The 26,779-nt window shown below is 41.2% G+C and overlaps 1 protein-coding gene across 1 annotated transcript in view; it reads right to left on the bottom strand.

The window, feature by feature from the left end:
- Positions 1–22,381, bottom strand: part of SEC23A (SEC23 homolog A, COPII coat complex component) — a 44,807-nt gene extending 22,426 nt beyond the window's left edge. The window contains exons 1-10 of the mRNA XM_045015489.1: positions 22,225–22,381; positions 14,096–14,337; positions 11,637–11,694; positions 11,264–11,350; positions 9,556–9,792; positions 9,188–9,267; positions 7,186–7,330; positions 4,640–4,798; positions 3,963–4,078; positions 1,091–1,214 (exon numbers count right to left, since the gene is read on the bottom strand). Coding sequence (XP_044871424.1) covers positions 1,091–1,214; positions 3,963–4,078; positions 4,640–4,798; positions 7,186–7,330; positions 9,188–9,267; positions 9,556–9,792; positions 11,264–11,350; positions 11,637–11,694; positions 14,096–14,316 — 1,227 coding nt within the window. The 5' untranslated portion in view covers positions 14,317–14,337; positions 22,225–22,381. The remainder of the gene's footprint in view (positions 1–1,090; positions 1,215–3,962; positions 4,079–4,639; positions 4,799–7,185; positions 7,331–9,187; positions 9,268–9,555; positions 9,793–11,263; positions 11,351–11,636; positions 11,695–14,095; positions 14,338–22,224) is intronic.
- Positions 22,382–26,779: the final 4,398 nt, after the last annotated feature.

Here is a 26,779-nt window from a genome sequence, read left to right as displayed (position 1 = left end):
GTGAAACTTATCAAATGCTAAAAAACTAACACGTCTAAATTTGAGGCCTCCTTTGAGCTTGAGGCCCAGGCCAAATGGCCCTCCTGGTCCCCACTCTGATTGGACCTGCCCATGAGAACCTCATCATTTTCCTGATGGGGCAGGTCCCCCCGGCCCCCCAAGAAAAAGCCCTGGGACCCCACAATTGACTCTCAAGGATCTGTGGGAGGCCAGCGTGCATGTACAATGATGGCCCTTGCACCTCCACACCAACTCTGGGCCCTGGCAGGACACCTCTGTTGAAGGCATGCTACCAGGAACTCTCCCTAGTCACAGCTGCTCCCAGGTTTCTGAGCCATACATACAGAAGGGGACAAACAAGCACTGAAAGGTACCAAACAATCATCTGACCTTTTGAATTCCCACTACAGCAGACCACATTAGTTTTCACATTAATTAAAATTTGCTTCATGCTTCCTCACATTAGCGTACCTAGTATATTATTTTGTTTCTTCTGATATATAACAAAATCTCTCAGGACATTTATCCATGTATATATCTGAATTTAGGATACAGACTCTACTTTCCATTGGATCCTAGCCTCTACTGTACAGGTGCAATAGCGGGAGGAAGGCTGGGAAGAAAGAATATAGAAAGTCTCTTATCCCAGTGCTAGCAACAGAAAAGGATCTCTCCTTAATGCTCAAAATGTGCTAGGAGGGCTAACTACCATGCCTGCCCACACACTGTAGCCCCCAAGGAGGCATGTTGTGCTGGATATGCGTAGCCTCAGCTGATTAGCATGTATGTGGGATTAAGGATAGTTTTGCCGAAATAAGAGAAACAGGATCCCAAACACTCTTGCCCTCAAGACCTTATTTTTATGGTAAAGTAATAAATCCCTAAAAATAAAGGCTTAAAATGAAAGGTTACTGAACTGCTACTATAAGCTATGCAGACAACACTAGAATTGATATTTTAGAACTTCTGAATTTCTAACTTATGCATGAGTTTAAGTCTGACCACATCTGCAGCGGTACCTAAGGGGAAGTGGAAGGAAAGAATACAACACCAGACCCTAATAATATTCATATTAAGTTTTGACTCTTACCTTTATTTCTAAAGTGCCACCAAATCCCATTTTAAATTGCCCGTGCATATCTTTGGTAAATACTCTCTGAAAGGTTTGTTTGAATAAGGATGTATTGAAAGAGTCTCCCATTACCATGTAGCCTCTGGATGAAAGACCAAAAAAATACCAAGATAAAACACACAGAAACACAACTTGAAAGCATCTGGACTACTTATTATGCATTCATTTAGCAAACAGGATATACTTAACTTACCTCTCAAAGAACTACCAAAGAATATATCTTCACTGAAATTAGACACCCAGGGCTGGCCTGTGCCAGCTGACTTGGGCTCGGGGGCTTGGGTTGCGGAGCTGTTTAATCGTACTGTAGACTTCCCTAAGGGTGCTAGAGCCTGGGCTCCAGCCCAAGCTGGGAGGTCTATACTACAATTAAACAGCCCCACAGCCTGAGCCCACAGGCCTGCTGCGGGTGTCTAACTGCAGTGTAGATATATCTTCAGAGTTCAAAGTAAAAACAGTTCATTCTGAAACACTCAAACATTTTTTTCAAAATCACCTTAACAGGGGCTACTTTCAATTATCTCATCATAAAGCACAATGGGGAACTTTGTAAACAAGTTTCTTACAAGATCAGCATGTCAAAGTCATCAGGCCCTTAATACAAAACAAAAGCTTCAACTGGAGAAAACATTGCACTGGAGTTTATCATTACAGCTAGTTTTTAACCCTGCCTTATGGAGATGCATCCATTGATTAACTTATCCTAATATTCTGATACTTTCCCATATAATTTTGCCTCTGTCAGATAAGTAATTATTTCAAACCTGAATCTATTCTCATAAAACACATTTTGTGTGTTAGCTCAGCAGTGCTCAATGAAGATGAAATTACTGTGATTACAGATTGCAGTGCAACTACTCATACTAAACAGTGAAGTACTTTTAAATCAATCTGATTAGCGTTTAAGGAATGAGCGTAATGTTGATCCCCAGTAGTGCTCACAGTGTACAAATATAAGGCATCCATGTTTTATAATACGTTTGATAACAAGTTTTGTGTTAAGTTCTGCCCTCCAACTTCCCCTTTATAAATTAACTAGTTTCTGGTAGTCATCACAGTAGAAGTGGGTCTTCAGGAGTTATTTAAATACGGAGAAAACAACAACTATGGGGACCAGCTCAGAAAGAACAACCCTATGCCTAGCAGGCAACACAGCAGCAGACAGTGAGAGAAGTAGACAAACAGGATGTCAAGGCTGGTATTGTTGGAGGGGCCAGCGTGGGATGGGGCACTGCAGAAAGAGACAGAGGACGGGACAGAATTACATAGCACCTTGACTCCAAGTACAAGAAGCTTGAACTTGATGTGACAGAGGAACAAGAGCTAGTAGTGGGATTCTAAGAGGGGTTGACATGATCACATTAAGGCATGGAAAATAATCTTAGCAACAGAATTTTGTACTAACTGTAGAGGGGTAGGTAACATGAGAGTCCAGGAGGCCACAAAGCAAGAGGTTACAGTAATCAATATGGGAAATTATGAAAGCCTGAGGGAATTTTAGCTGTCAGGACTGAAAAAAGGTGGATCTTAGAAAAGTTGTGCAGCAAGAAGTGGCAGGATTTGGACATGTGAGAGGCAGTGCAGATAGATTAACCCCATGCTATGGCCTTGAGTGACAGAAAGGGTGAGGGTGGTGTCAATAGTGAGACAGAATGGGGGAGAGCAGAGAGTTTCACCAGAAAGATCAGTATTTGTTTTGACCATGGTAAGCTTTACTGGTGATGCCATCCAGGAGATGTCTGAGATATGACTCAATGGAGACAAGTCAGGAGTAAAGAATTTGAGAGTCATCAACACAGAGACTGTAGCTGAAATCTGCATGAGTAAATCAGACTGTCCAGAGAAAGGGTAAGCAAGAAGATGAAGGTGCCAAGGACGGATCTCTGTGATATCCCCATGGGTAGCAGGAAAAGAAGGAGGACAACAGCCCACTCCTTCTCCACCCTCCTTCCACAAACCACTCAGAACAGCCAGAGAAGGAGAAGAATCAGGAGAGGGCAGTAATATGCAAGGTGAAGGAAGGCAAGACACTCAAGTAGGGTATGACCCACAGTGCAAGGCAGTAGAGAGGTCAAGGATGATAAGGAAGGAGTAAAGAACTGAAGATGTGGCCAAGATGAGGGCTGTTTGAATCCTTGATGAAAGTAGTTTCATCAGCGTGAAATGAGAGAAAGTTGGACTAGAAACAACACAAGATCCAAACACGTTGTTCTGAAAAATCTTACTTTATTACCCAACACAACATCAATAGTAAAGAGAATGTTTTCAGGGAGGTCAAGAACACACTATACACAGTACATCATGCACCAAGTTATAAATCTTGAAGAGATTCAAGACACTCAAAAAAATGACATCTAGAGAAGTAAGGTTTCCCCCTCAATCAAAGGACAAAAGGAAGAACAAAAATGTAAAAGAAATAAAAGATCACTATGAAAAAGTTGTGTGCCTGAGCATTACTGAAGCCCAAGATACATATATGGAAAGGAAAAATAGATTATTTGGCAACAGTACATAGGCTAAATATTTTAAAAAGACATTCACGCTATTCAAGCCCCAAATATTTAATGTTAAAAGTAATGAGAATAAACACCCTCATAATTAAACCCAAAATTATGGTAACAAATTCTTCTCAGGCTCACAACAATTTAGGTCTATATGCAAACTACCTACAATCACAGTATACAGATACAGAGTCGTGATTTTTTCTTCTATCGTTTGGAACTAAAACATAGCCATTAGTATTTTTTGTAAGGTAATGAGCACTATATTTTAAATACTTTAAAAAGAAAGTGCACCTTCATACACTACTTTAAACAAATTAGACACATACCCAGTATAGTTGGGACAGCACTTCATCTCCAGAAGACCAGTCTGATCTAGTGCACACGCATATATGTCAATAACATGACCAGTTGTAGCAGCACGATTAGCCAGAGCTTCAAAATGCTAAATACAAGATTAAAATGCATTTATAACAATATGCAAACTGAACTCATCACACTTTAACATTAAAACAGAAGCTCTCAGAATTCTTGTACAACAGCTAAATTAAATTGTACCCATATTATACTCTAACATTGGCTAAAAGATCTTATTTTGAGAAGTAAAAACTAGGTGAGAAAGGAATAGAATTTTTTATGACTATTCCCTACTTTTCCCAGCCAGTTTAAAAGATAACTTGTGGTAGGTTGATCAAGGAGGCATTCTACTTAAAAATCAATGCTACCATTCGAGATCACTGTGCTTTAAGGCCCTGATCCAACTCCTACTGAAGTCAGTGGAAACACTCCCAGTAACTTCAGTTGGAGTTGAATTAGGTTCTCACTCAATGTACTGAAAATCCTTATGAAATTTTGGAAGATATGTAGTTATTCAAGGAACAACAACAAAAATGTTTGTAGGTTCTATATCACTTTATTCATATACTAATATCAAATGTCTTATTCTAATTATCTGTCAAATAAAAAAAATTTACATCGCTCTTCCCCATCTATTGGTAAGTCTTACCTTAGTAGCCTTTTTAACATAATTGGCATTGTCTTTTTCAATGTCGTGCCACGATCTTATAGGTAACTTCAGTTCATCCCCTACAACCATCCCAGGTCCTTGAGTGCCTGGTCCTCCAATGAACATCAATATATGTGCACCAGTGTTAGGGAAAGTACACTGTAGGACAGAAAGAAAATCTCAGAGAGCAACTCTTTTTGCTATAAACAGTTACTACACAATATTAATAGAGGAAACAACTATGAATTTGTGTCTATTGTATTGCTTGGACTAAAGTAAACAATTAGAATTTCTTTTTCAAAATTCTGAGTAGTTTAACTTAAAATACCATTCTTGCCTCACTAAAACTAGTGTTTTTTACTTTTAAGACAGTTCTACATATATCTGAGGTCTGATCCTCTGCAGGTCATCACTCTACTGACTTCAACTGAGCTAAGATAATTTATACAAATTAAGGATCTGGTCCATGGTATTTTGGGTATTTCCCCTTCCGTACTAGTTATTACTAGGAATAGCTGAATGGGGGGTGGGAGGGGAGGAGACTATCTTTACTTTCAAGATTTTATCTGCTTCCTTATTCTGAAATCACAACCCTCCTCTTAGTGCCATTACATCAACTTGTTACTGAAATGGTTGTCATCACAAAATAATGATGTAATATGGAAAATAAACTGCAGAAACAAATGGAATCTTCGTACAAAACATCTTGTTTCCATGCAAGTGTCTTGGGAGATAAAAATATAAGAGAGGGACAAATATTAGATATTGGCAGAACTGTTCTAAATAGAATGTTTTTTTCAGTTGACTTTTGTGCCTCTGTGAAACTAGTGCCTAGAAAACAAGTAGCTAGTTTCTACTCGAGAAGTGTTCACCACACAACTGGCAGTCTTGCTGGCACTCTCAGCAGAGAACTGAATGGGTATGGAAACTGAACTAGTTTCTCCTCCTGAGAGGTGGACCCTCCTGAAAGCTGCCTAAAAGCAAGGGGAAGCTTGCAGTTTGTTGCCCAAACTCCACCTCTTCTATAGCTAAAAAGAGGACTTTCATCACCAGAGCCACCAACCTGGCAATTTTCACTAGCACTGAATTCACTCCTTTAAATTAAAGTTTGTTCCAGTTGGTGTCAATACATCTTTAATAATATAACGAGGAACAATAAAAGTTAAAAGGACCCTGGGCCTGGAAGGTGCCAAAAAAAGAATCTCAAAAATGGATTTTCATCTTGGAAAAAAATGTAACAGTTCCCCAAATCTTTTTCAGCTAAGCTGGGATATAAAACACGCTCACTCAACTTTCTGCTATGTTCTTTTTAAAAAACCCATCAAATATGTGCATGCACATGAAACATCTCAGCTAAATGCAACCAAGATGAGACTCTTTCCATGCCGTACAGATCAGTTGGGGAGAAAAAAAAAACACACATCATAAAGAAACCTTCTAGGTTACTCCTGTAAGGAAATACAACCTTTAAAGGGAAGTAAAATTATGTAAATTAAATCCCATTAACACAGAAAGAGCACAAGGGTAGGGGAGAACATAGGCAAGACTTCACAGGCCCAGCAGTGAACCATCAGCATCTTGACAAGCTGCCTTCACTACTTTTAACTGATATCATCATCTGAACATATGACTACAAAGTAACATTACAGGTAGAGAAGGCTGCACTGTTTAGAGACTTGAAGGAAAGAGCTAAGACAAGTATGCTGCCACAATACCATTGGCTTTCAGTATCCAAAGCAAAGGGACAATTCTTAAAGAGAAGGGAATGGGAAGAATATACTACTGACTAAGGGTAAAAAAACTGTAGAAAATAGTGTTAAATAGTAAAGAGTTACAAGCAAACAAAAGTCACAAAAATCAAAATGGGAAAGAGTTAAAATAGGAAGGGAACAAAAACAAAAATAGAAATTAAGGAAAAGGCTAAGAAATTACAAAACACTGAAGAATTGAACAAAAATAGGTATTAAAAAGAAAAAGGATTTGTAACAAGTAGCAGAGTCAAAGCAAACAGGCATGATTTAAACAACTAAAAGACAAAGGGTAATAAAAATAACTGGGTAAATTAGGCAAGAACTAAGAAAAAATGCATTTTTTTAAATCTTGGGCTGCATCCCATTTCCTTCTCCCTCTTTGCTCAATACACTTTCAATACAGATTCGCAGCTCTTTGACCGGGATGGTATTCTTGCTTTGTAGAGTGCCCCGCACACTTTTGGGAACAATATAAATATTAAGTTAATATGGTAATAAAAGATTGGTGGACTTTCCTTTAATCTAGACTAGGAGGCAAAAAGTCACCAACTAAACAAGCATAAAGTAGTAATGTAATTGTGTTGAATATAAAAATAGAATGAGATGCATGCACTCAGATTAAATAGAGGAAAATTCAGGGTATGTCATGTTTGTCTGAATCTGAACACAAGACTAATAAACATGAATTACAGAGATTGTTATTGTTATGTTTTGATTGCAGCATCCGCCATAGAAGGTTTTATGTAGGACAGTGATCTAGTGACATTTAAAAACAATTTTAGATAAAACTATTACCTCAAGGAGTCCTACAGCTATAGAAAGAGCCACTCCAGAGGAACGCAAAGGTCTTTTCCCTTGTGGAACAGGCCAAGGATCCCGTTGTAATTCACCCAAAAGATCAGTAAGATTCATATCAATTTTCTGCACTGGCTGTAGGAATCTAAATACAGATAAATGGCATTATGTTAGCTTTAGGATTCTTTTGGCTATACGACCTTTTAAAAGATAATCAGGACTAGTAATTCATTGGCAATGTGTTAGATTGCAATGCCAAAAATCCAAATCTGGGTTCAGACCACAGTCTCTTGCTCAACAGGCTGGCAAGGTCTTGAAGCACTACATACATGGTATGCTCAGCCTGAGGAGACAGGAAGCTCCACATGGAGCACTGTAGCAAGGCAACCTGTTGAGCTAGAAACAATGCCATGGTCCAGAAGGAACTACATGCAGACAAAAACACATCAGGTCACCATGGGAATTTGAGACAGAAAGTAAAGGGAACAGGATAATCTTGGAGGGAAGACAAAATGAAAATGTTAAGGGGTAAAACTTTCAGAATTGTCTAGGAATCTAAATCCTAATGAATTATTTAGCAAATAGCCTTTTTTGCCTATCATCATATCTAAGAGAATGAAATATCAAATTATATATGGATAAATACTTCTGTTAAAATATTTTAAAATGTTGGATATATTCATATACATAGGAAGACAGAAATGGCACTTTTATATATTCCCAAAGGCACAGTAAGTTTGTTAAAATACATCTTTGGAAGAAGTCATGATAAACATGTCAAAAGCAATGGAAATAGCAGAAAGGCCACAAATACTGATGCCTGTAGGCAAACTACCCTTGTAGACAGGGATCTTTTAGTAAAATCTTTTTGAAGGGTGAATCAATTGCATTCTTAGATGTGGAATCCCTTCTCCTTTTACTCTAATTCTCCTATACCAACTTTACAGCCTAAGATCCCATCTACACTACAATGTTAGGTGTTCTAGTTATCCCTTGAAATGGTTAAAGCAATTAGACTATGAGAGACCCCCATAGAATGACCAGTATGTATGGTAAGAGGGGGAGTCTGTTATCTGGGACAGACTTTCCCCGTTCTTTTCCAATGGGAAATTCATTACTGTCACAACTCTTCCAGCCTTAGCTTCCAAAGCTACATTCGCGGTCTCTAAGGACAGCCAAGCTAAGATCCTTCTCCCCAGAAACCTTCTCAGATGGTCCTTAAACCTGAAAATCCATTTGCATTAAAAGAGTAGGATAATACACAGCACTCAACCTACTAGAGCGGGGTGGGTAAACTACAGCCCGGGGGCCACATCCAGCCCATCAGACGTTTTAATCCAGCCCTCAAGCTCCAGCCATGGAGTGGGGGAAGTCAGGGGGCTCTGCACATTGCCCCCACCCCAAGCACTGCCCCTGCAGTTCCCATTGGCCTGGAATCACACAAACACGCAGAGCCACCTAGCCATGCCTCCACATAGGTGCCAGAGGGGTAACATGCCACTGCTTCTGGGAGCTGCTTGAGGTAAGCGCCACCTGGAGCCTGCATCCCTGACCCCCTCTTGCACCCCAATCCCCAGCTCTGATCCCTCTCCCGCTCTCCAAACCCCTTGGTCCCAGCCCGGAGCACCCTCCTGCATCCCTAGCCCCACCTCAGAGCCTGTACCCCCAGCCCCACACCCTAGCCTCCTGCCCCAGCCCAGAGCCCCTTCCTGCACCTTGAACTCCTCATTTCTCGCCCCACCCCAGAGCTCATACCCCCAGCTGGAGCCCTCACCCCCTGCAGCACCCCAACCCCCAATTTTATGAGCATTCATGGCCCACCATACACTTTCCATACCCAGATGTGGCCCTTGGGCCAAAAAGTTTGCCCATCCCTGCACTAGAGCAACAAAGTGTGTGACCCTCTAGTTGTATCAATCACACACACACAAAAAATCATGAGGTAAAGTTTTCTGGTAAAGCAATTTAGCAATGAGGATTTTTTTTTTTTGTTAAATAATACCTGTTAGAAGGTGGTGGCTGCTGTACCTGAGGACCCCGGCCTACTTGTGAAACAGATACTTTAGTGAGCCCCAACATTTCCTGTAAAAAAAATGTGAAGAGAGAGAGAGAGAGAATTTGATTACAGATTATTTTATTATAGAATATCAGGGTTGGAAGGGACCTCAGGTGGTCATCTTGTCCAACCCCCTGCTCAAAGCAGGACCAATTCCCAGACAGATTTTTGCCCCAGATCCCTAAATGACCCCCTCAAGGATTGAACTCACAACCCTGAATTTAGCAGGCCAGTGCTCAAACCACTGAGCTATCCCTCCCCCACTGATCATTTTCAAGGTTTGAGGGTTTTTTAATTGTTTTTTTGTCTATTACCTGAAGTTGTTTTGCAGATAGGTCCTTTGTGCCTCTGAAGACATAGCTTTTTGAAATTCCTTCACAACCAAGCTCATGGACCTGCACCATTCTCCCAAATGTAATAAGCCCTACCAAAGCAGTTGGTGGTAAGAGACTTAATGACATTTGCATGGATTCCTTCAGGGCTTGCAAATCTTCATCTTCCATGCACGTGTCCACAACGTAAAGAAATATCAAAGGCATCTGAGGACCTCGCTTTAAGAAATAATAACTGAGTGAAAAAGCACATTGTGCAATATATATTGTACAGAAAATAATTAAATTGCAAAAATAAACTTTGTTCCAGTTATATTAATTTTAGTAAATATAGAATTTGCCACACTAGCTCAGCTCAGACCAACGCTCTATCCAATTTGGCAACCCACCTCAGGCAGAGGCCAATACCTAATGCTGCACAGGAGAGTGAACTCGATACCATAATTAACTCTATCCAAAAGTGCAATGCTGAATATAGAAGAAAAAATTCCTTCTAGGCCTCACCAGATAATTTTGAATCATGAGATAATGTTATTAACCTTATAAGATAAAAAGTAAAGTATTACTCAAAGTGCTGCTAGCGGTCATTAAATTTATCCAAACTTAGAAAAAAAACAGAAACAGTATTAGATCTTCTGATCCTCTGTTACATTTCATTCCATACTTTGTCTCTATAAATTAGCAGTTCCCCTCATTCTTTCTAAATTCATTCCCCTGTAATTTCAGCAAGTGTTCCCTTTTATCTAGTATTACAAATCTAATCAAAAGGAGGGGCTGACAAATTTTAACTTTACCTTTCTTAATTTGAATGCCTCACTGCAGTCCCCTCTAACTCCTTCCTTTTCTGGTCTAATTAATCTTAGTTTTCACAGTTTCTTGTTATATTGCTTTTTTCCTCTACTAACCTCTACTAAGACACTCCCATGCCCTACCATGATAAAACTGAGATAGATAAATTATGTTAGCTATGCCTGCTTGGTTGGCACTCTGTCCCCCACTAGTGGCACCTAGCCCATCTTGAGACTGATGAGTCTGCTACACCGTTGGCTAAGGGCCACATAGCTTTTAACTCATGCAATAGAGGCTCATACACTAAGCTTCAGAGGTCCCAAATTCAATCCCACCCACCAACGACCAGGGTCTTTCAGAGTTGCAATTAAATAAGAAAATCCAAATTATGTTAACTGATCAGCCAAAAATGGTTATCTGGAAACATAACCAGTTCACTGCTCACCTTCTCCTAGAAATAAATTGGTTCCAATATCAATCTATGATTATTCAGATATAATCTTCACTTCAAAGACCATTCACTAAAACTTGATCTAAATTATGTTGGCAAGCAGCAATAAAACAATTTTCCCAAAACAAGCACAAGTGAACTGAATTCCTCATGAAGAAACACATCCCAACAGAAGCTTACATCTCTAGAACATATAGAACTTCCCTCTCTTGTCTTGCCCTTAATAATTAGATAATGCTCCTATAATTTTATTATAGTCACTATAATCAAAAATAGTACTCTCCATTTCCAATGGATGATACTGGTTGAAGGTCTACCATTGAAAACATGTAGATTATTCACTGCATTTTAATCACTACTAAATCAAAACAAAAGTAAAATAAGCCATACTCTATATAGCTAGCTTCAATCTAATTTAATGTCAAAGTTTTTATTTGGTGGGTTTTTTACCTGTACTACATATTCAATACTAGAAAACTGAGGTAAAAGTTCTGCAGGCTGGTTCATCTCTGATATACCAGCGTAAGTAGGAGGGAACTGCAAAAGCAAAAAAAAAACATATTAAGTACACATTTCAAAATTACAAGTTAGAGAAAAAACACTGAAAAATAAACATCTGCATTTATTATTTGCCTCTATAAAAAACGATAGCTATCACTACTGTAAAAGCTCTCAAGTCTAGTATCTCAGAATGGGCAGACATCCATATGTTGAGCAGCCTGCTGGCAATTCCAATTCACAGGTATAATTTTAAGAATGGTGCATTTCATTTTCCTCCTATAAAAGAAGGTCATTCTATAGTCTGAATACTTCATTTTCTTACCTGATTTCTTTGATAACAAAAATTGCAAGCCCAGAGTTTTGCTCGATAATCCACTTGGCTATAAAAATAAAATTAGAAAAGTTAATGTATTATGAATAGTTTGTTTTACATTACCAAGGGGCTTTGACACTAAATACATATGTTGTATGTACGACATGGATTCACCCTTTATCTGTTTATCATGCCCTTTTTCCTAATTGTCAAAGAGGTGTGTGCTTCAAACAAGAATTTCCCCCTCACAATGCATCTTCTCCTTAATGAGCCTGCTGTAAATTCACAATAAAGAATGTATAACTTTGTAATTATGTCAGTAGCAGAAGACTGATGTAATTAACACAGTATCATGGCTATTAGAGAGGAAGGATGATAGTTAAGGCATTGCACTCGGATGTAGGAGACCAGGTTCAGTCCCAGCTCTAACACAGACTTCCTGTATGGTTTTAGGCAAGTCACTCTGTATCTCTCTGTCTCAGTTCTCAACCTGTAAAATGGGGAAAGTAATACTTCCTTTCTCTTACCCTCCTTAGGCTCTTGGGTTCAGGGACTGTGTCTTACTATATGTATATACAGAACAATGGGTTCAGGACTGTCGATGTTACTGTAATACAAATAATAATAATAATGGCTTCACTGCTGGTCCAGACAAAAGGAGAAGTTAGCATGATAAAAGGAAAACTCCTATTCAAAAAGATTCCTTCAGTAATAATAGGTGGTGGAAAGGGTTAGTAGACGGTTTTTGTATAAATGTTCTTGTTTTCCAAGTGTGCCCAAGAGCAAAAGTCCCTAATTGAAATTAACCAAATACCTCTAATTTCTTAAGTCTTCCTAAAAATTAAAATAGATACACGCATTTCAAATTGCAGCAGCTCTGCTATTTGCAGTAACGTAAACCATGTTAGACTATGCAAACAGAAAGGGTATATGCCAACTCTGTCTACCACATCCCAAACCAACTGATCTTCAGAGGCATTATTTTCTCAGCCTTCTTTCTGCAAACAGGATATTAATGCAACAGCTTCCACTTAGACATGATAAAAAAATAATTAACTGAGTTTAAACACAACAAATTTATTTAATAGAGGGACACACCCTAAGACAGCTACATCATATATTCAGTACATCCAAAATCCAAAAATTTTAGATACAGTTCACCATGTGATTTTTTTTAGTATATAGCACCTTTCATCTGAGGATATAAAATTACAGCAGTCAGTAATTATTATTACCCCATAACAATAATAATAAAAGTAAATGGAACTTGTGCTTCCAAGTCACATAGGTGCTTTTGAAAATCCCACCCACTGTCTTTAGACAAATAAGTAGTATGTGTTTCCTAGTACTTTTTTTTAACCTTATTCCTGTCTTCTCCTGACAGCAGCAGTAATAGGGCAGAACAGTTAATGAAAAATGACACTAAAATCTTTGTATCAGATCCTCAGCTGCTGTAAATAGGCATAGCTCTACTGAAGTTAATGAAACTGTGCCAATTCATACATTTTAACAACAGAAGGGATGAGCAGATCATCTCGTCTGGCCTCCTGTGTAACACAGGACACAGAATGTTACCACATTATCCCTGTACTGAGCCCAATCATTTATATTTGACTAAGCATCTCTTCCAAAAAGGCATCCAGTCTTTATGTGAAGACATCAAGAAAGGGAGAATTCATACTAGCTGAGGAGCTGACCCTTCATTTACAAATTTTGTTTAGCCATACTTTTAATTTTACCTATAAAAAATTTTACATATAAAAAATCTTGAGTGAAATATAATGCTTCTGATAAGGATAAGCTTCCACTAGACCTGACTTCAGCTATAAGCAAGTACTGTAAGCAGCTTCAAAACATAACACTGAGACCTCTATCCTGACACACCACTTTACAGCTATTAAAGTCCATCCTTTGTCTCCCAAGCTGGGGATGCTGAATCACCTAAAACTGAGCTAACTGATTGTGTGATGTGCGCAAACATCTAGTACAGTAAGGACTAGCTGACAATAATGAATTTATTTTATAAGGAATATAAGTCACATAGGATCCAACTATACAAAAGATGAAAAGTTGTTACACTAACTCACCTCTTCATATTTATTTTCTAGAAATAAAAACATTTAAAACTGTATCTACTATCTCATGTGACTTGCAGTTACAGAAAATTTCAGACTCTTATAACCTGATTCAAACTAAAGTTAACGTAAATCAATTTAATTAACTGGATAATTTTTTGTCAATGTCTTCCTTCAAAACAACTATGAGCTGGATCCTGAAATCCATAGTGGTCACAGGTTTGGGCCCTACATTTGTGCCTAGAGTATGCAAAATTTTATAAATAACATAATTTATGCAAGAGATGCAGTATTTTTAAACCAGCATTATGAAGGAAAGTTTTGAATAAAAAATATAAGTATTTTATATATATTAAATATTACAGTATTATCTAAGTTATTTATTATGATTACCATAAGGGATTCAGAACTGCACGACAGGTGGTCCTACTGCACAGAACTGGCTCATACTGAATGGGAGGCAAATCAGGACGCTCTTTCAGTGGTGTAAAGAGGGAAGCCACTGGGACTACCATTCTTGTGGCTTCAAGGCGACTTGAAGGCCAAACATTCCAGCTGAATCTAACTCCATCTCTGTCTTCATTCTGCTGGATGAATTCCAGGAAGGTTGCCATTGTTAACCTCTTTTCTTATTTCTGAAATAAAAAGGTATACATTAACAGGATATATGTGGGTTATATTTAAAAGAAAAGAATCACAATCAGAAACAAAAGCTTTAATTACAAGCAATAGTTACTGGTTAAACACATGATAAAATGCCACACATACTGAAATATTATGTATTCAGTTTAAAAGGAGCATTCATAAATTCCCTAAAACTTCTATAATTCTAAATGAATTGTACAGAATTCCAAGAGGAAATGAAGAAAATAAAACTCTCGGAATGCAGCAACATCATGAAAAGTGCCAAATGTTTGCAGAGTTTGCAAAGTTAAAATAAATGTACTGCACAGAGATCATTTTAAACTCATGGTTTTACATTTTCTGTTTTGATAGAAAAGTTTATAGGAAGGTGCTAACAGCACAAACAATATTAAGAGACATAACACACCAACATTTTTTTTTTAAATAACGCACACTACTGGGCCCATCCACAAATATAAATGTGCAATCATGCAGTGTTCTACCATGGTTAGGGAAGTGCATGTTCTGGGACAATAAGGTCCTATAAGCTTGTTGGGGAATAGCGTTATAGGTGGTGCATGTAGTACCACCTTATACTTAAGGTTGCCCAAATCTTTCTATTACCAGACTTGGTTTTCGGTTGCTTATAACTTTGCCAAACTTAAATTCAACCCAAACAGTTTCTCGTGGCAGGTGTCTGCTTCAGGTTGAATTTTTTACGTTTCAGCTAAAATAGTTTGTTTCAGACAACAAGGTTAGCAGAAAATATGTTGTTTTATTCATGTTAAAATATTCTTACAACTGTTTCGTTCACCAGAAACTATGGTGCCTCCAAGCTTAGCAGCAAGAACTTGAAATTTGGCACAGGATGAGCACCCTAGTACTTGGGATGTATAGTTTGCTGTTCCTGTGAGTATCTGTCCAAATTTGGCCAAGTTATACGCCTCCACAAAATCTCAATTCACATATGCTCAGGAAAGATTTGTTAGAGTACAGCAGCTAAAAGCTGAGAGCTCTTCTGCACCGAGCGTGCTCCATCCCAACAGAGCACCTGCATGCTGACCCAGCACTGACTTTCCCTGCAATTGCTACTGCTGGGTGGGCACCACTGTGGCACCACACACCAGAACTGAGAGCAAGGACACTCTCTTCTGTGTTCTCAATGCTCCCCCTGGTTGCACCTAGGCAATGAGAAGGACACAACCTGACTCTAATGCAGAAGGGTAAGGAATAGGAGGAGGGGGAGAGGATACAAGAGGGGGTTGGAAGGACAGGAAAAGGAGCTCAAGGAGACAAGGGATAGCAGATGGAGGAGGGAAGATGGGCAGTCACCATGAAATGGACGAGGACAGAAGCAGGGACAGGAAACCATGGGAAGGAACTGGGTGGGGGGAGGCACAGTGGGCAACAGAGCAGAATTTAGGCAGTGGGGATGGGATGGGCAGAGGTCCAGGGATAGCAGCAGGGGAAGGGCCAGGGAGCAGTTGAGGGGGACATAGGCAAAAAATCAGTAACCACTAGATTACATTCCCTATAGTGGTTAAAATGCCAGTGGACCAGTGTATTCTAGCACTGTCACCACTGATAGCGGTGAGGCTGCACAATGTTAGACTCAACAGCAGAAGAATTCTCTCAAATTCTCAATATAGACAAGTCTAATACAATTACAGAACTGAATATATGCAAAAAGAAAACAAAACCAAAAAAAAGTCCAGGATCAATCCATGTGGATCCAATTGCAGGACTGAAGCCATAGTGTGGCTAGGCCCATAGTTTCATATACTTGCTTAGCCACTCGAGTGATAAGTAAATTGCTTAGTTTCTAAGTTATAAAAATACTAAGGGTCAGAATCATCCCCATGAGCATAGATGAACAGGAAAGATTTGCCTTGATGGAGGGCAGGCAATGGGACACAGAAGGGGTAGGGGTTCTCGAAGAGGAGGGAAACTTTAAAATATGATCAATACAAACCATCTAAGCAGAGGTTGCCTTGGAAGATTCTATAAGGATCTAATTCAACAAGGTGCTTAAGTACATCTGCAGCTTTAAGAACACAAGTAGTCGCATAGATTTCAGTGGGACTACCCATGTAATTAAAGCTATTCACTTAATTAGGTACCTTGCTGAACTGCGGCTTAAATCAGCACATTTCATGGCTAGGTTGGCTCCATACCTATGCTTTAGTGGGTGCTTGAAAGCAGTGAGCAACTCTGAGCATGTCTCCTGGCAAACTTCCCATTGCCAGGGATCTGGCTCTCATTTAGAAAAGTTTTAATGTTTCATATATGGCATATACCACTAGTTTACAGTGTTGATGTAAGAGTTCAGATAATACTTAAATGGACATCAAGTTTTTTAGTTCTAAAATATCAGTGGTGAAAATTATCCAGAAGGTAAATGTAGTATCTAGTTTTTTGTTTCATTGTAAAGTGCTATTATTCCATTATTGGGAAACTTAATAAACAACTGCCAATGAAAACTGACAATTTGAAAATGGCCCACAGTAACCATTCCCAAAACTGACTGTGCACTTCACAATAAAATGGAGATAGTCTATTTGTCAATGTCTACAGACTGGATCCTTTTCCTTAAACTCTTCCACAGTTGCTACCCCCAACACTGCTCCAGTTCAATGGTGGGAGCACTAGTACAGACTAGCTGCCAGTGTTTTAACAACCATGTAATATAATCCTACTATGAGCAGGTCTACAGGACATGATCATTAAAATGCAGGGAACTGTCAGGAACTCTGTCCACACTAGCACTCCATTCATTGCTACTAATAGTAGAGGTACCTCAGCAGTAGTCAGGGTGGGAAAATTTAAGAAAAGTAGCCTAGTGTAGACATGGCTATGAGGTAGATAGAGAAAGTGTAGATTGGGGGAGCACACAAAAACTAGGATGTGTGTGGGGGAAAGAACAGAGAGAGGAGAAAAATAAGTCAGTTAAGGAGTGAGGGATAGGCTGGTACTTAAAAAGAACTAAAAAATAAAAGCCTTCTCCCCTAATATTTCAGGATCCATCACTGTAATGTTGGGAAATAGATAGGTGGGCATGGGTGAGAGTAAGAGAGAGAGAATGTCACCCAAATGAAAAATAAATAAATAGGCAATGTGGATGAAGAAACAATGATTTCTGGCATAACCATGGAATCAAATTTGAAGGGAACAGTTTCTTTTGTTAAAATGGTTTACTGAACAGAGATAGGAAATGGCAACTCATTACGAGAGGAGCACTATTTCAGACACTATACATGACGTTTTAAACAAAAAAGGGGTAAATAGTGAGATGGCAAAGTTTGCAGATGATACAAAATTACTCAAGATAGTTAAGTCCAAAGCAGACTGTGAAGAGTTACAAAGGGACCTCACAAAACTGGGTGACTCGGCAACAAAATGGCAGACGAAATTCAATGCTGATAAATGCAAAATAATACACAATGGAGAATATAATCCCAACTATACATGTAAAATGATGGGGTCTAAAGTAGCTGTTACCACTCAAGAAAGAGACTTTGGAGTCATTGTGGATAATTCTCTGAAAACATCCGTTCATTGTGTAGCAACAGTCAAAAAGATAACAAAATGTTAAGAATCATTAGGAAAGGGATAGATAATAAAACAGTAAATATCATAATACGCTATATAAATCCATGGTACACCCACCCCTTGAATATTGTGTGCACTATGGTTGCCCCGTCTCAAAAAAGATATATTAGAATTGGAAAAGGTACAGAAAAGGGTAACAAAAATGATTAGGGGGATGGAACAGCTTCCATCCGAGTACAGATTGAAAAGACTGGGATTGTTCAGTTTGGAAAAGATGACTGAGGGAAGGATATGATAGAGGTCTGTAAAATCATGAATAAGGCTGCAAATCATTCTCAGAGATCACGACTTCCGTGAATTTTGCAGAACTGGTGCGGCTGACTCCAGGACCACCCCAGCAGCTGGGGAAGCCCAGGGGCCAGCCGCACCGACCACTGCTCTGGCAGCCCCTGGCTGCTGGTCCCCAGCAATGCACTGGAGCAGCAGTCTGGGACCAGCGGCGGTGGCGGCGGGGCCCTGGGCTGCCCCCCGCCTGGAGCATCAGCAGGGCCACAGGCCACCCCACACCCGAAGCAGCAGCGGGGCCAAGGGACACCCAGACCAGCAGCAGCAGTGAGGGGGCCACAGGCTGCCCCCCATCCGGAGTGGCAGCGGGGCCACAGGCTGCCCCCCATCCACAGTGGCAGCGGGGCCACGGGCCGCCACTCCCACAGCAGTGGCAGGGGGCCCTGGGCCACCATCACCCTCTCCAGCGGCAGGTGGGCCCCAGGCTGCCCCCCCCCAGCTGCAGGGGGCCCTAGGCTGCCTCCCCCTGCAGCAGGGCCTCAGGCTGCCCCCCTCAGCAGAAGCATCACCCTGTGCTGCCCCCACCCCAGCAGCAGTCTTCAGGAGCACCCCCTCTCCCAGCACGTAAGATTTAGTCTTACTAAAATAGTACAAATCACGGATAGGTCACTGGGCCCTGACTTCTTGTTTATTGGCCCTGACTTCTTGTTTATTGCCCATGACGTGTCCATGACTTTTACTAAGAATACCTGTGACTAAAATGTAGCCTTAATCATGAGTGGTGTGGAGAAAGTGAATAGGGAAGTGGCATTTACCCTTTCATGTAACATAAGACCCAGGGGCCATCTGATGAAGTTAATAGGCACTAGCTTCAAAACAAACAAAAGGAAGTACTTCTTCAGACAATGCACAACCTGTGGCACTCGTTGCTAGGGGATGTTGTGAAGGCCAAAACTATAACTGGGGTTCAGAAAAGAATTAGATAAGTTAATGGAGGATATGTTGATCAATGGCTATTAGCCAAGATGGTGATGGATGCCCCGAGTTTCTGACTGCCAGATGCTGGGACTGTTCATTCCCTCTGAAACATCTGGCATTGGCCACTGTCAGAAGACAGGATACTGGGCTAGAAGAACCACCAGTATGGCCATTCTTGTGTTCTAATGTAAAAATAGCCCATCAACTCCAGCTCTACTCGAGACATAAGTAAAAATCTGAAATTAAGACCAATTATTTCAAAGCTAACTCCCTTTTTCTGTACGGTATCTTTTAAAGTCTTATTTCCCCTTCATTTCGTCCCTACTTTGAAGTAGCTCTATACAGGGGCGGTTCCAGGCACCAGCACACCAAGTGTGTGCCTGGGGCGGCAAGCCAAGGGGGGCGCTCTGCCAGTCGCCGCGGGGGCAGCAGGCAGGTTGCCTTCGGCGGCATGCCTGCAGAGAGTCCGCTGGTCCTGCGGCTTCAGCGGACCTCCCGCAGGCTGCCGCCGAATCCATGGGACCGGGGACCTCCTGCAGGCAAGCCGCCAAAGGCAGCCTGCCTGCCGTGCTTGGGGCGGCAAAATACCTAGAGCCGCCCCTGGCTCTATATAGTCTTATTTGTATCCCCTTATTACTTGGTTACGTGCTCTACAGAGGGCAAGGTACGCAAACTCTGTATGGTGACTCATAAAAATTAAGAGCATGCATGCATATAAAGCCCCATAATGTGCAACGAGTTAAATGCAGTTGCATTTCTAAGACAGCACATGCTTCTTGTTTAGATTTACAAAACATGTTAATGTTAAATTTCCCCCACTTTCTTTCCATCTTTTCCTTTCCTTCCCTTCCAAGACCTGACTTGGTTTCTGTATCACAGTTTAAGTTACCAAAATAGGATATAGCTTTTTAAGACATAGGTTTTGCAGCTGAGTTATTGTAGTTATACATACGACTTTCTCACTAAAACAAAGACATGATGCTAGACTTGGAGGGCTTAATTCAGTAAGCCTTTACTTATGTCAATTACCCTTGACCATGTAAGTAGTCTCATTGGGATTTGAGGGCACTTAGCACTTTCTAGGATCTTGCCCTTAGTATGTACCAAATATGTTTGTCATATTTTAGAAAAATATCCCATAACTGTACAGTTTTAAAACATATGCCGTTAAGTAATCATTCTGGAAACAGCTGTTGGTTTGCTGATTGATGCAAACAGGCAGTATGTGTTTTTTTCAACACAGATTCATTCTTTTAATATCCCCTCCCTTATTACAGCACTTGCAAATACCTTTAAATATTTCTAAACCGCTTTCAGAAACTCAGTTTATTTCAAAATAAAATCTACTCAACTGCAGTAGAAGACCTGAACCCCACCAATACCCTAGAGATAAACATCTTGTTTTTGTAAGGGTCCCAGAGGAGCAGCAATCATACTTCAATACCATAAAAATATTATAATGTAGTACATACTTATTCTAAAATAAAATTAAACTAGTAAGCTTGAAATTGTAGCACTCACGCTTTAATCAGCCTATTAGGCCATTATTAACTTTATTTCTGATTTTTACACCAAAAGAAAAAAAACAGACCAATTTGTTCCAATTCCAAAATGTTTAAATTAGGGGAAATAGTTGGCACAGATCAGAATTAACTGTAAATTGTCAAAATGACAGAATTTAACCAGACAGTAATAAATGGTCAGCAGCAGTTTCATTAATTTCTCTCTTTTCTGTGACTTTCTTCCTGAACACAGCAGTACTCCAGACCTGCTTCCCAAGTCCCCTCCATTAAGGACTGGTTTTAAGAGCAGAGTAAGTTATAGCCCATGTATGGAGGGGAAGACTTTTGCTGCATATTGGCTTACCTACAAGCAGTTTTTGTACTGCTATGCCTGTAGTTATTTAGGAACTGCTTTGGTCCCTCCAATCCCTTAGTGTGGGCACAGTAATACCAGTAAAAGGTGTTTATATCTGATTTCTGAAAAATTACAGATATAAGCTATACCAGTGGTTCTCACCCTGCAGCCCATAGGCTGCTTGCGGCCCACGTGATATCCTCAGGGCCACACAGGTAGTATTGGACGCAGCCCACAATAGTAAATAGGTTGAAAACCATGGAGCTATACCAACATAAGCACCTTTATACTAGTTAGTATAACCACATCTACACCAGCGGCTTGTCTTACTGACACAGCAAAGAATAGTGAAAGTGGTACAACTCCCCTCCTCAACATAAGTGAGCATCTCCTCTTATACCGCTGATCCCAGTCCTGCAGAGCAGGCCAGAGTATAACAGATTAGCAAACTTGGAGACTGCTGTTCTTGTATCCCAAATTCCAGCCTCACAGACACAGGAGGGGGCTCTGACACTGCTGAGCCTGAAGCACAGGCACTTGGAGGGGGTCATGCAATGGGCTCTCTACATACCCATACCCTACATCACCCATAGCATAGGGTGACAGGACTTTAACTCCCTACACCTCCCAAACCTTATGCACTGGGGGTGGACGCCCCACATACCCCCTTCCCCCCATCCCATCTACTAACAAGTCAGGGAGATCTCCCTGCACCACTCCCCACAACCCAGAGACAACTGTACCCACCCTCCGGTGGCTGTGAGGCTGGAATTTGAGATACTGGCTATTCAAGAACAGCAGAGACAACTGGGGTGGGGGCTCCCTGCACCCACCCACCCTCCAACCCACAGACAACTGGGGTGGGGGCACCCTGCACCCACTCACACACACACACCCTCCAACCCACAGACAACTGGGGTGGGGGCTCCCTGCACCACCACCCCACACACACTCCCCAGCCCACAGACAACTGGGATTGGGGTCTCCCTGCACCACACACAAGCCGCGAGCACCGAGGGTCTCCCTGCAGACGCACACACCCCCATCCACAGGCAGCTGGGGAGGGCTCCCTGCAACACACACAGCCCGAGGGCAGGAGCGCTGAGGGATTCTAACGCCCTGCACCCGCAAACCACGGTCCCGGGGTGCTGGGCTCCCGCGCCCCCTTGCTGCCCAGCTCCCCTCCGCGTAGAGTTGTTATTCAGCTGCCTGGCCTCAGCCCCACTCACCTGCCGGCGTCCCAGCCCCAGCCGCCGCCTGACTCACTCACTCACTCAACCCAGCAACCCCGCGCTGCCGACGCGACAACATGGCTGATGGGAGAGTCCGTGCCACGTCAAGGGGCAGAGAGCGCGGCGCGGCCGGGGGCCGGGGCTGCGCCCGCCCCGCCGTGGGGTCTCCGCGGGGAGGAGAGCAGGCACCCCCGCCCATGGCTCCCCCTGCCGATCCGCCCCCGCGCTGCAGGCAGAGCGTCCCGGGGCCGCTGGGGCAGAATTGACTTCCGTGTTGTGCGCGTGTGTCTGGTTGAACCTCAGGGAAGCCCCGAGGCAGCCGGCGGACCACCCTGCCCCGGTGCTGCCGCCTAGCACAGGGCTTCTGACATCCTTCTGCTCCGGGGTTATGCCACAACCGGGCATGAGGGACTCCCTGGCTCCATCCGCACCCCAGCCCAAAAACAACTGGGCATGAGGGACTTCCCGTGTCCACACCCCAACCCACAGACTACTCGACTGTGGAACTCCCCGCACCCACACCTCACAAACAACTAGGTGAGGGGGACCCCTTGCACAGGGTGACCAGACAACAAATGTGAAAAATCGGGACAGGGGGTGGGGGGGTAATAGGAGCCTATATAAGAAAAAGACCCAAAAATCAGGACTGTCCCTATAAAATCGGGACATCTGGTCACCCTACCTTTGCATCACACCCCAACCCACAGACTACTGGGGTGTGGAACTCCCTGCACCCACACCCCAACCCCCAGACAACTGTGCATTGGGACTCCGCTCACCCACACCTCACAGACAACTAGGTGTGGGGGACCCCTTTGCATCACACTCCAACCCACAGACAATTAAGGTGCAGGGACTCTGTTACATCCTTCTGCTATAAAACAAAGGTTCGCTACTGTTTCTCCCAGGTACATGGCATCTGACATCCTTCTGCTACACACCGGGGTTCTGATAATAGAACGAGGAGTACCTGTGGCACCTTAGAGACTAACAAATTTATTTGGGCATAAGCTTTTGTGAGCTAAAACCCACTTCATCAGATGCATGCATGGAAAATACAGTAGGAAAGAGAGAGAGAGAGAACATGAAAAAATGGGGGTTGCCATACCAACTATAATGAGACTCATCAATTAAGGTAGGTTATTATCAGCAAGAGAAAAAAAACTTTTGTAGTGATATGTAATCAGGATGGCCCATTTCAAGGTTCTGATGTGGCACTGCCATTGATTTAAATGAGCTTTGAATCAGGCCCTAAGAGAGTCACAAATCCTCTGAACCCCTGTTATTCATTACACAATATCCATTCTGTCTATGACGGGCCCAAATGTGCTGTCATTTGCACTTGTGTAAATTTGGGTTTACTGCAGATTTACACTGGTAACTGCAAATAGAATCTGGCCAGAAATTAAAGACAGATTCTCAGGACCCTTGTCCCATTCAGTACATACTGCTGACTCATTCAGGCCCCAGTCCATGAAAACACTTTAGCACAGGCCTAGCTGAGCACGTCAGTAATCTCACATACCCAAATATATGCTTAAGGCCTTTGCTGGTTCAGGAAGGGCTTTGTTGCACACTGCATGAGGCAGAAGTCCTGTGAGAAAAATATATATATTTAAGAAATTAAATCTCTTTATTGTGCTGAATACACTATTAATGTTAGAAAAAAAAATTCCCCAGGGAAGAGGAAAGTTGTCAATTGCTTGGCTGGAATCCACCTTTTGCAGACTTTTATCGCTTGTAATATCTGGAAGATCTTCATAATTAGTCATTTCTAATTATTTTTCTATCTATCTTTGTTGTATTTTGGGGGGTTTTCTTATTGTTTTAGAATTTCTAATTCTAAATCTTTGTGTACAATGTTGGTATCACTCTCAAAATAGTTGACAATTATTTTTTGATCAACAACCACCAGAGGGAGCTTTTACCTTTCTTTACTTTTTCAACTTAGATAACTATGATGTTCTACTGTAATATTTCTACCACAGATTTTTTTATATTTCTGTGGTTAGATGGTATTGTGAAACCATTATATTACCATTTATTTATTTTATATACATACACACATGCGTGTGTGTGTGTATATATATGCATTTGTACACATTTTTCTTTTCAGTCCTCTTTCTACTCTATGGTCCGTTTCAGGTAAACTCTCTGTACAGAGAAGACAGCTAGAACATTCCCAGGTTCCACAAATTCACTTTGCATGTTGCCTGTCTTTTAGGATTTGTACTTAATAGATGTTGTGGGTGTTTTTTATTCTGTAAGGTGGTATGAATGTTTTCTTAGAATTGCTTTTTGTCACTGATTTCAAAATTACTCTCTTTATGATTTGTTTAGGTTGCTTGTCTGTTGTGTAGAAGCAATATTCCTTTTGTTATTTCTAAAAGTATAATACGTTATATAAAGAAAGACTACAGAGTTTCCCCATTTAGATCAATAATTAGTCCATGTTCTAAATATCAGTGCTTAGTTTCCACAAATAATCTGCTTTATTTCTTCCAGGCACAATTATTTTTTCTTGTTACAGTTTACCAAAATAAATTTAAAACAGAATACCTATTTGTTATTTTAAATTGGCAAGACTGTATTATTTTAGTTTTAGTAACTAAACTTTGCATAAGCTTGTATGTGCTACATTTCAATAGATTATTTTATTTCATAAATCTAACTGTCACTTCTTAGTTATGAAACAAGGTGGGTGAGGTAATATTTTTTATTGGACCAACTTCTGTTGGTGAAAGAGACAAGCAAACACTTCAAACCTCTCACTTGTTTCAGAGTAATGATACCAGATAGCTTGTATGTACATTTTAATTAAACTTTTGTGTTATGCATTTGTTAATTTTACCCTATGAATTACTATCGTTTATTTGAAACATACAGTGTTTAACCATTTAAAATATTTGTATATAGTAATGGAAGTGTATGTTAATAATCATATATAATAATAATTAAATGGTAGAGGGGACCAGAGATGCTGACTTTCTGATTTCCTGGGGGATGCTCAACCCACCGCTCCACCCCAGGCCCCACTCCCACTCCACATCTTCCCCCAAGCTCCCATCCCTGCCCCGCCTCTTCCCACCCCCACTCCGCCCCCACCCTGCCTCTACTGGCCTCATTCTGCCCCCTCCCCTGAGTGCACAACACCCTCGCTCTGCTTCTTTCTGCTCCCAATCCTCCCCATCCTGCCCCCAGTACCTCCTGCCCTCCACTGAACATCTGATCCTTGGCAGGCGGGAGGTGGTGGGGAGGAGCTGCTGATTGGTGGGGCCCCAGAGCACCCACAGAGTCAGCGCCTATGGAGGGGACATCAAGAAATAATTTCCTAAGTATCCAAGGAGTAACATTTATATTCAAGGAGATACCTAATAAAACCGGATATTATTACACTTTTCATCTCTTCATATGACCTATCCCTGATTATGTTCCCAAATGAATTTGTTTAAATGCAAATTTTCCAAAATACTTTAGCAAGTAACAATAGCATTTAGCCCTCAATGTATCAGAGCTTTTGTTTAGGCTACAAGCTACTGTATCAGTTTTTGTTTTCTTCCAAGACAAAATTCTTATGGTAATTTGGTTTGCAAAGCAATGTTACCATGCCAGAATGATTTTAACCAACAACTCTGAGAAAGAGGATTAAAATGTCCTGGACAAAGCAGTAACTGTAGTCTTTTCTGAGGAATCTTATTGATAGTGGGGAGCAAAACACTCTTCATCTCTCTTGCACTTTTTCCTCACAGAATCTGAAAATATATGTCACATGGTAATAACTATCTAGTATCAGTGAATCAATTATGAGTGACCATAACCTCATTACACCCATTATTTGTACTTTAACTGTGGATGTGGTGAAATTCTACACAATTACTATCTTCACTACCATTCACCAGTCATCTTATGGTCTGAATGACCAGGCTGGCTTCATGATTTAAGCGGCTTGCAGACAAAAACAGTCCCACGCTGCCTGAATGGAGAGAGTCTGAGTTCCCTTACACACACTCTGATCACACTGTCAGTTGGAGAAAATAGTGAGCTGTGAGTTGAGGGTATGCAGACTCCCTATCCTACAAAAACAGGCTAGAGTCCAAATAGTTCCTTGGCGGGTGTTGTGAAAGCAGATGAAAAACTCCCTCAGTATTATGGTTTCTGAGAGTGCTCAGATATTATGGTGATTGCCCAAAGAAAGGGTATAAAGGGAAAAGAAATTAGTGTCAAGGACAGAGCCCTGGAGTACCCCTGTAGACAGCAGCAGAGAGGATTTGACAACAGAGTCATTGAAAAAAATGGTCAGAGATAAAGAAGGAAAATCAGGAGGGTACAATATAGTGAAAGCCCAGTGAGGATAAGAGGTATAAAATATTTTTGTTACCAATCATTGTAAAAATAAATATTTAATTGTATACAGTCCCAGTCCCGCATTTCTTGTGCCCTGAAGAGCCCTTCAGGAAGGTGCACAGATTTTATGGTGGTGGGGACCTCAGAGGGAAGCAAAAGTTCCTGGATGGACACATAGATACATTGATGGAATGGATAAACGGGTCCA

Source organism: Mauremys mutica, chromosome 4 (assembly GCF_020497125.1).
Source record: "Mauremys mutica isolate MM-2020 ecotype Southern chromosome 4, ASM2049712v1, whole genome shotgun sequence".
Lineage (NCBI taxonomy): Eukaryota > Metazoa > Chordata > Testudines > Geoemydidae > Mauremys > Mauremys mutica.
This window is presented reverse-complemented; position numbering and strand designations above follow the sequence as displayed.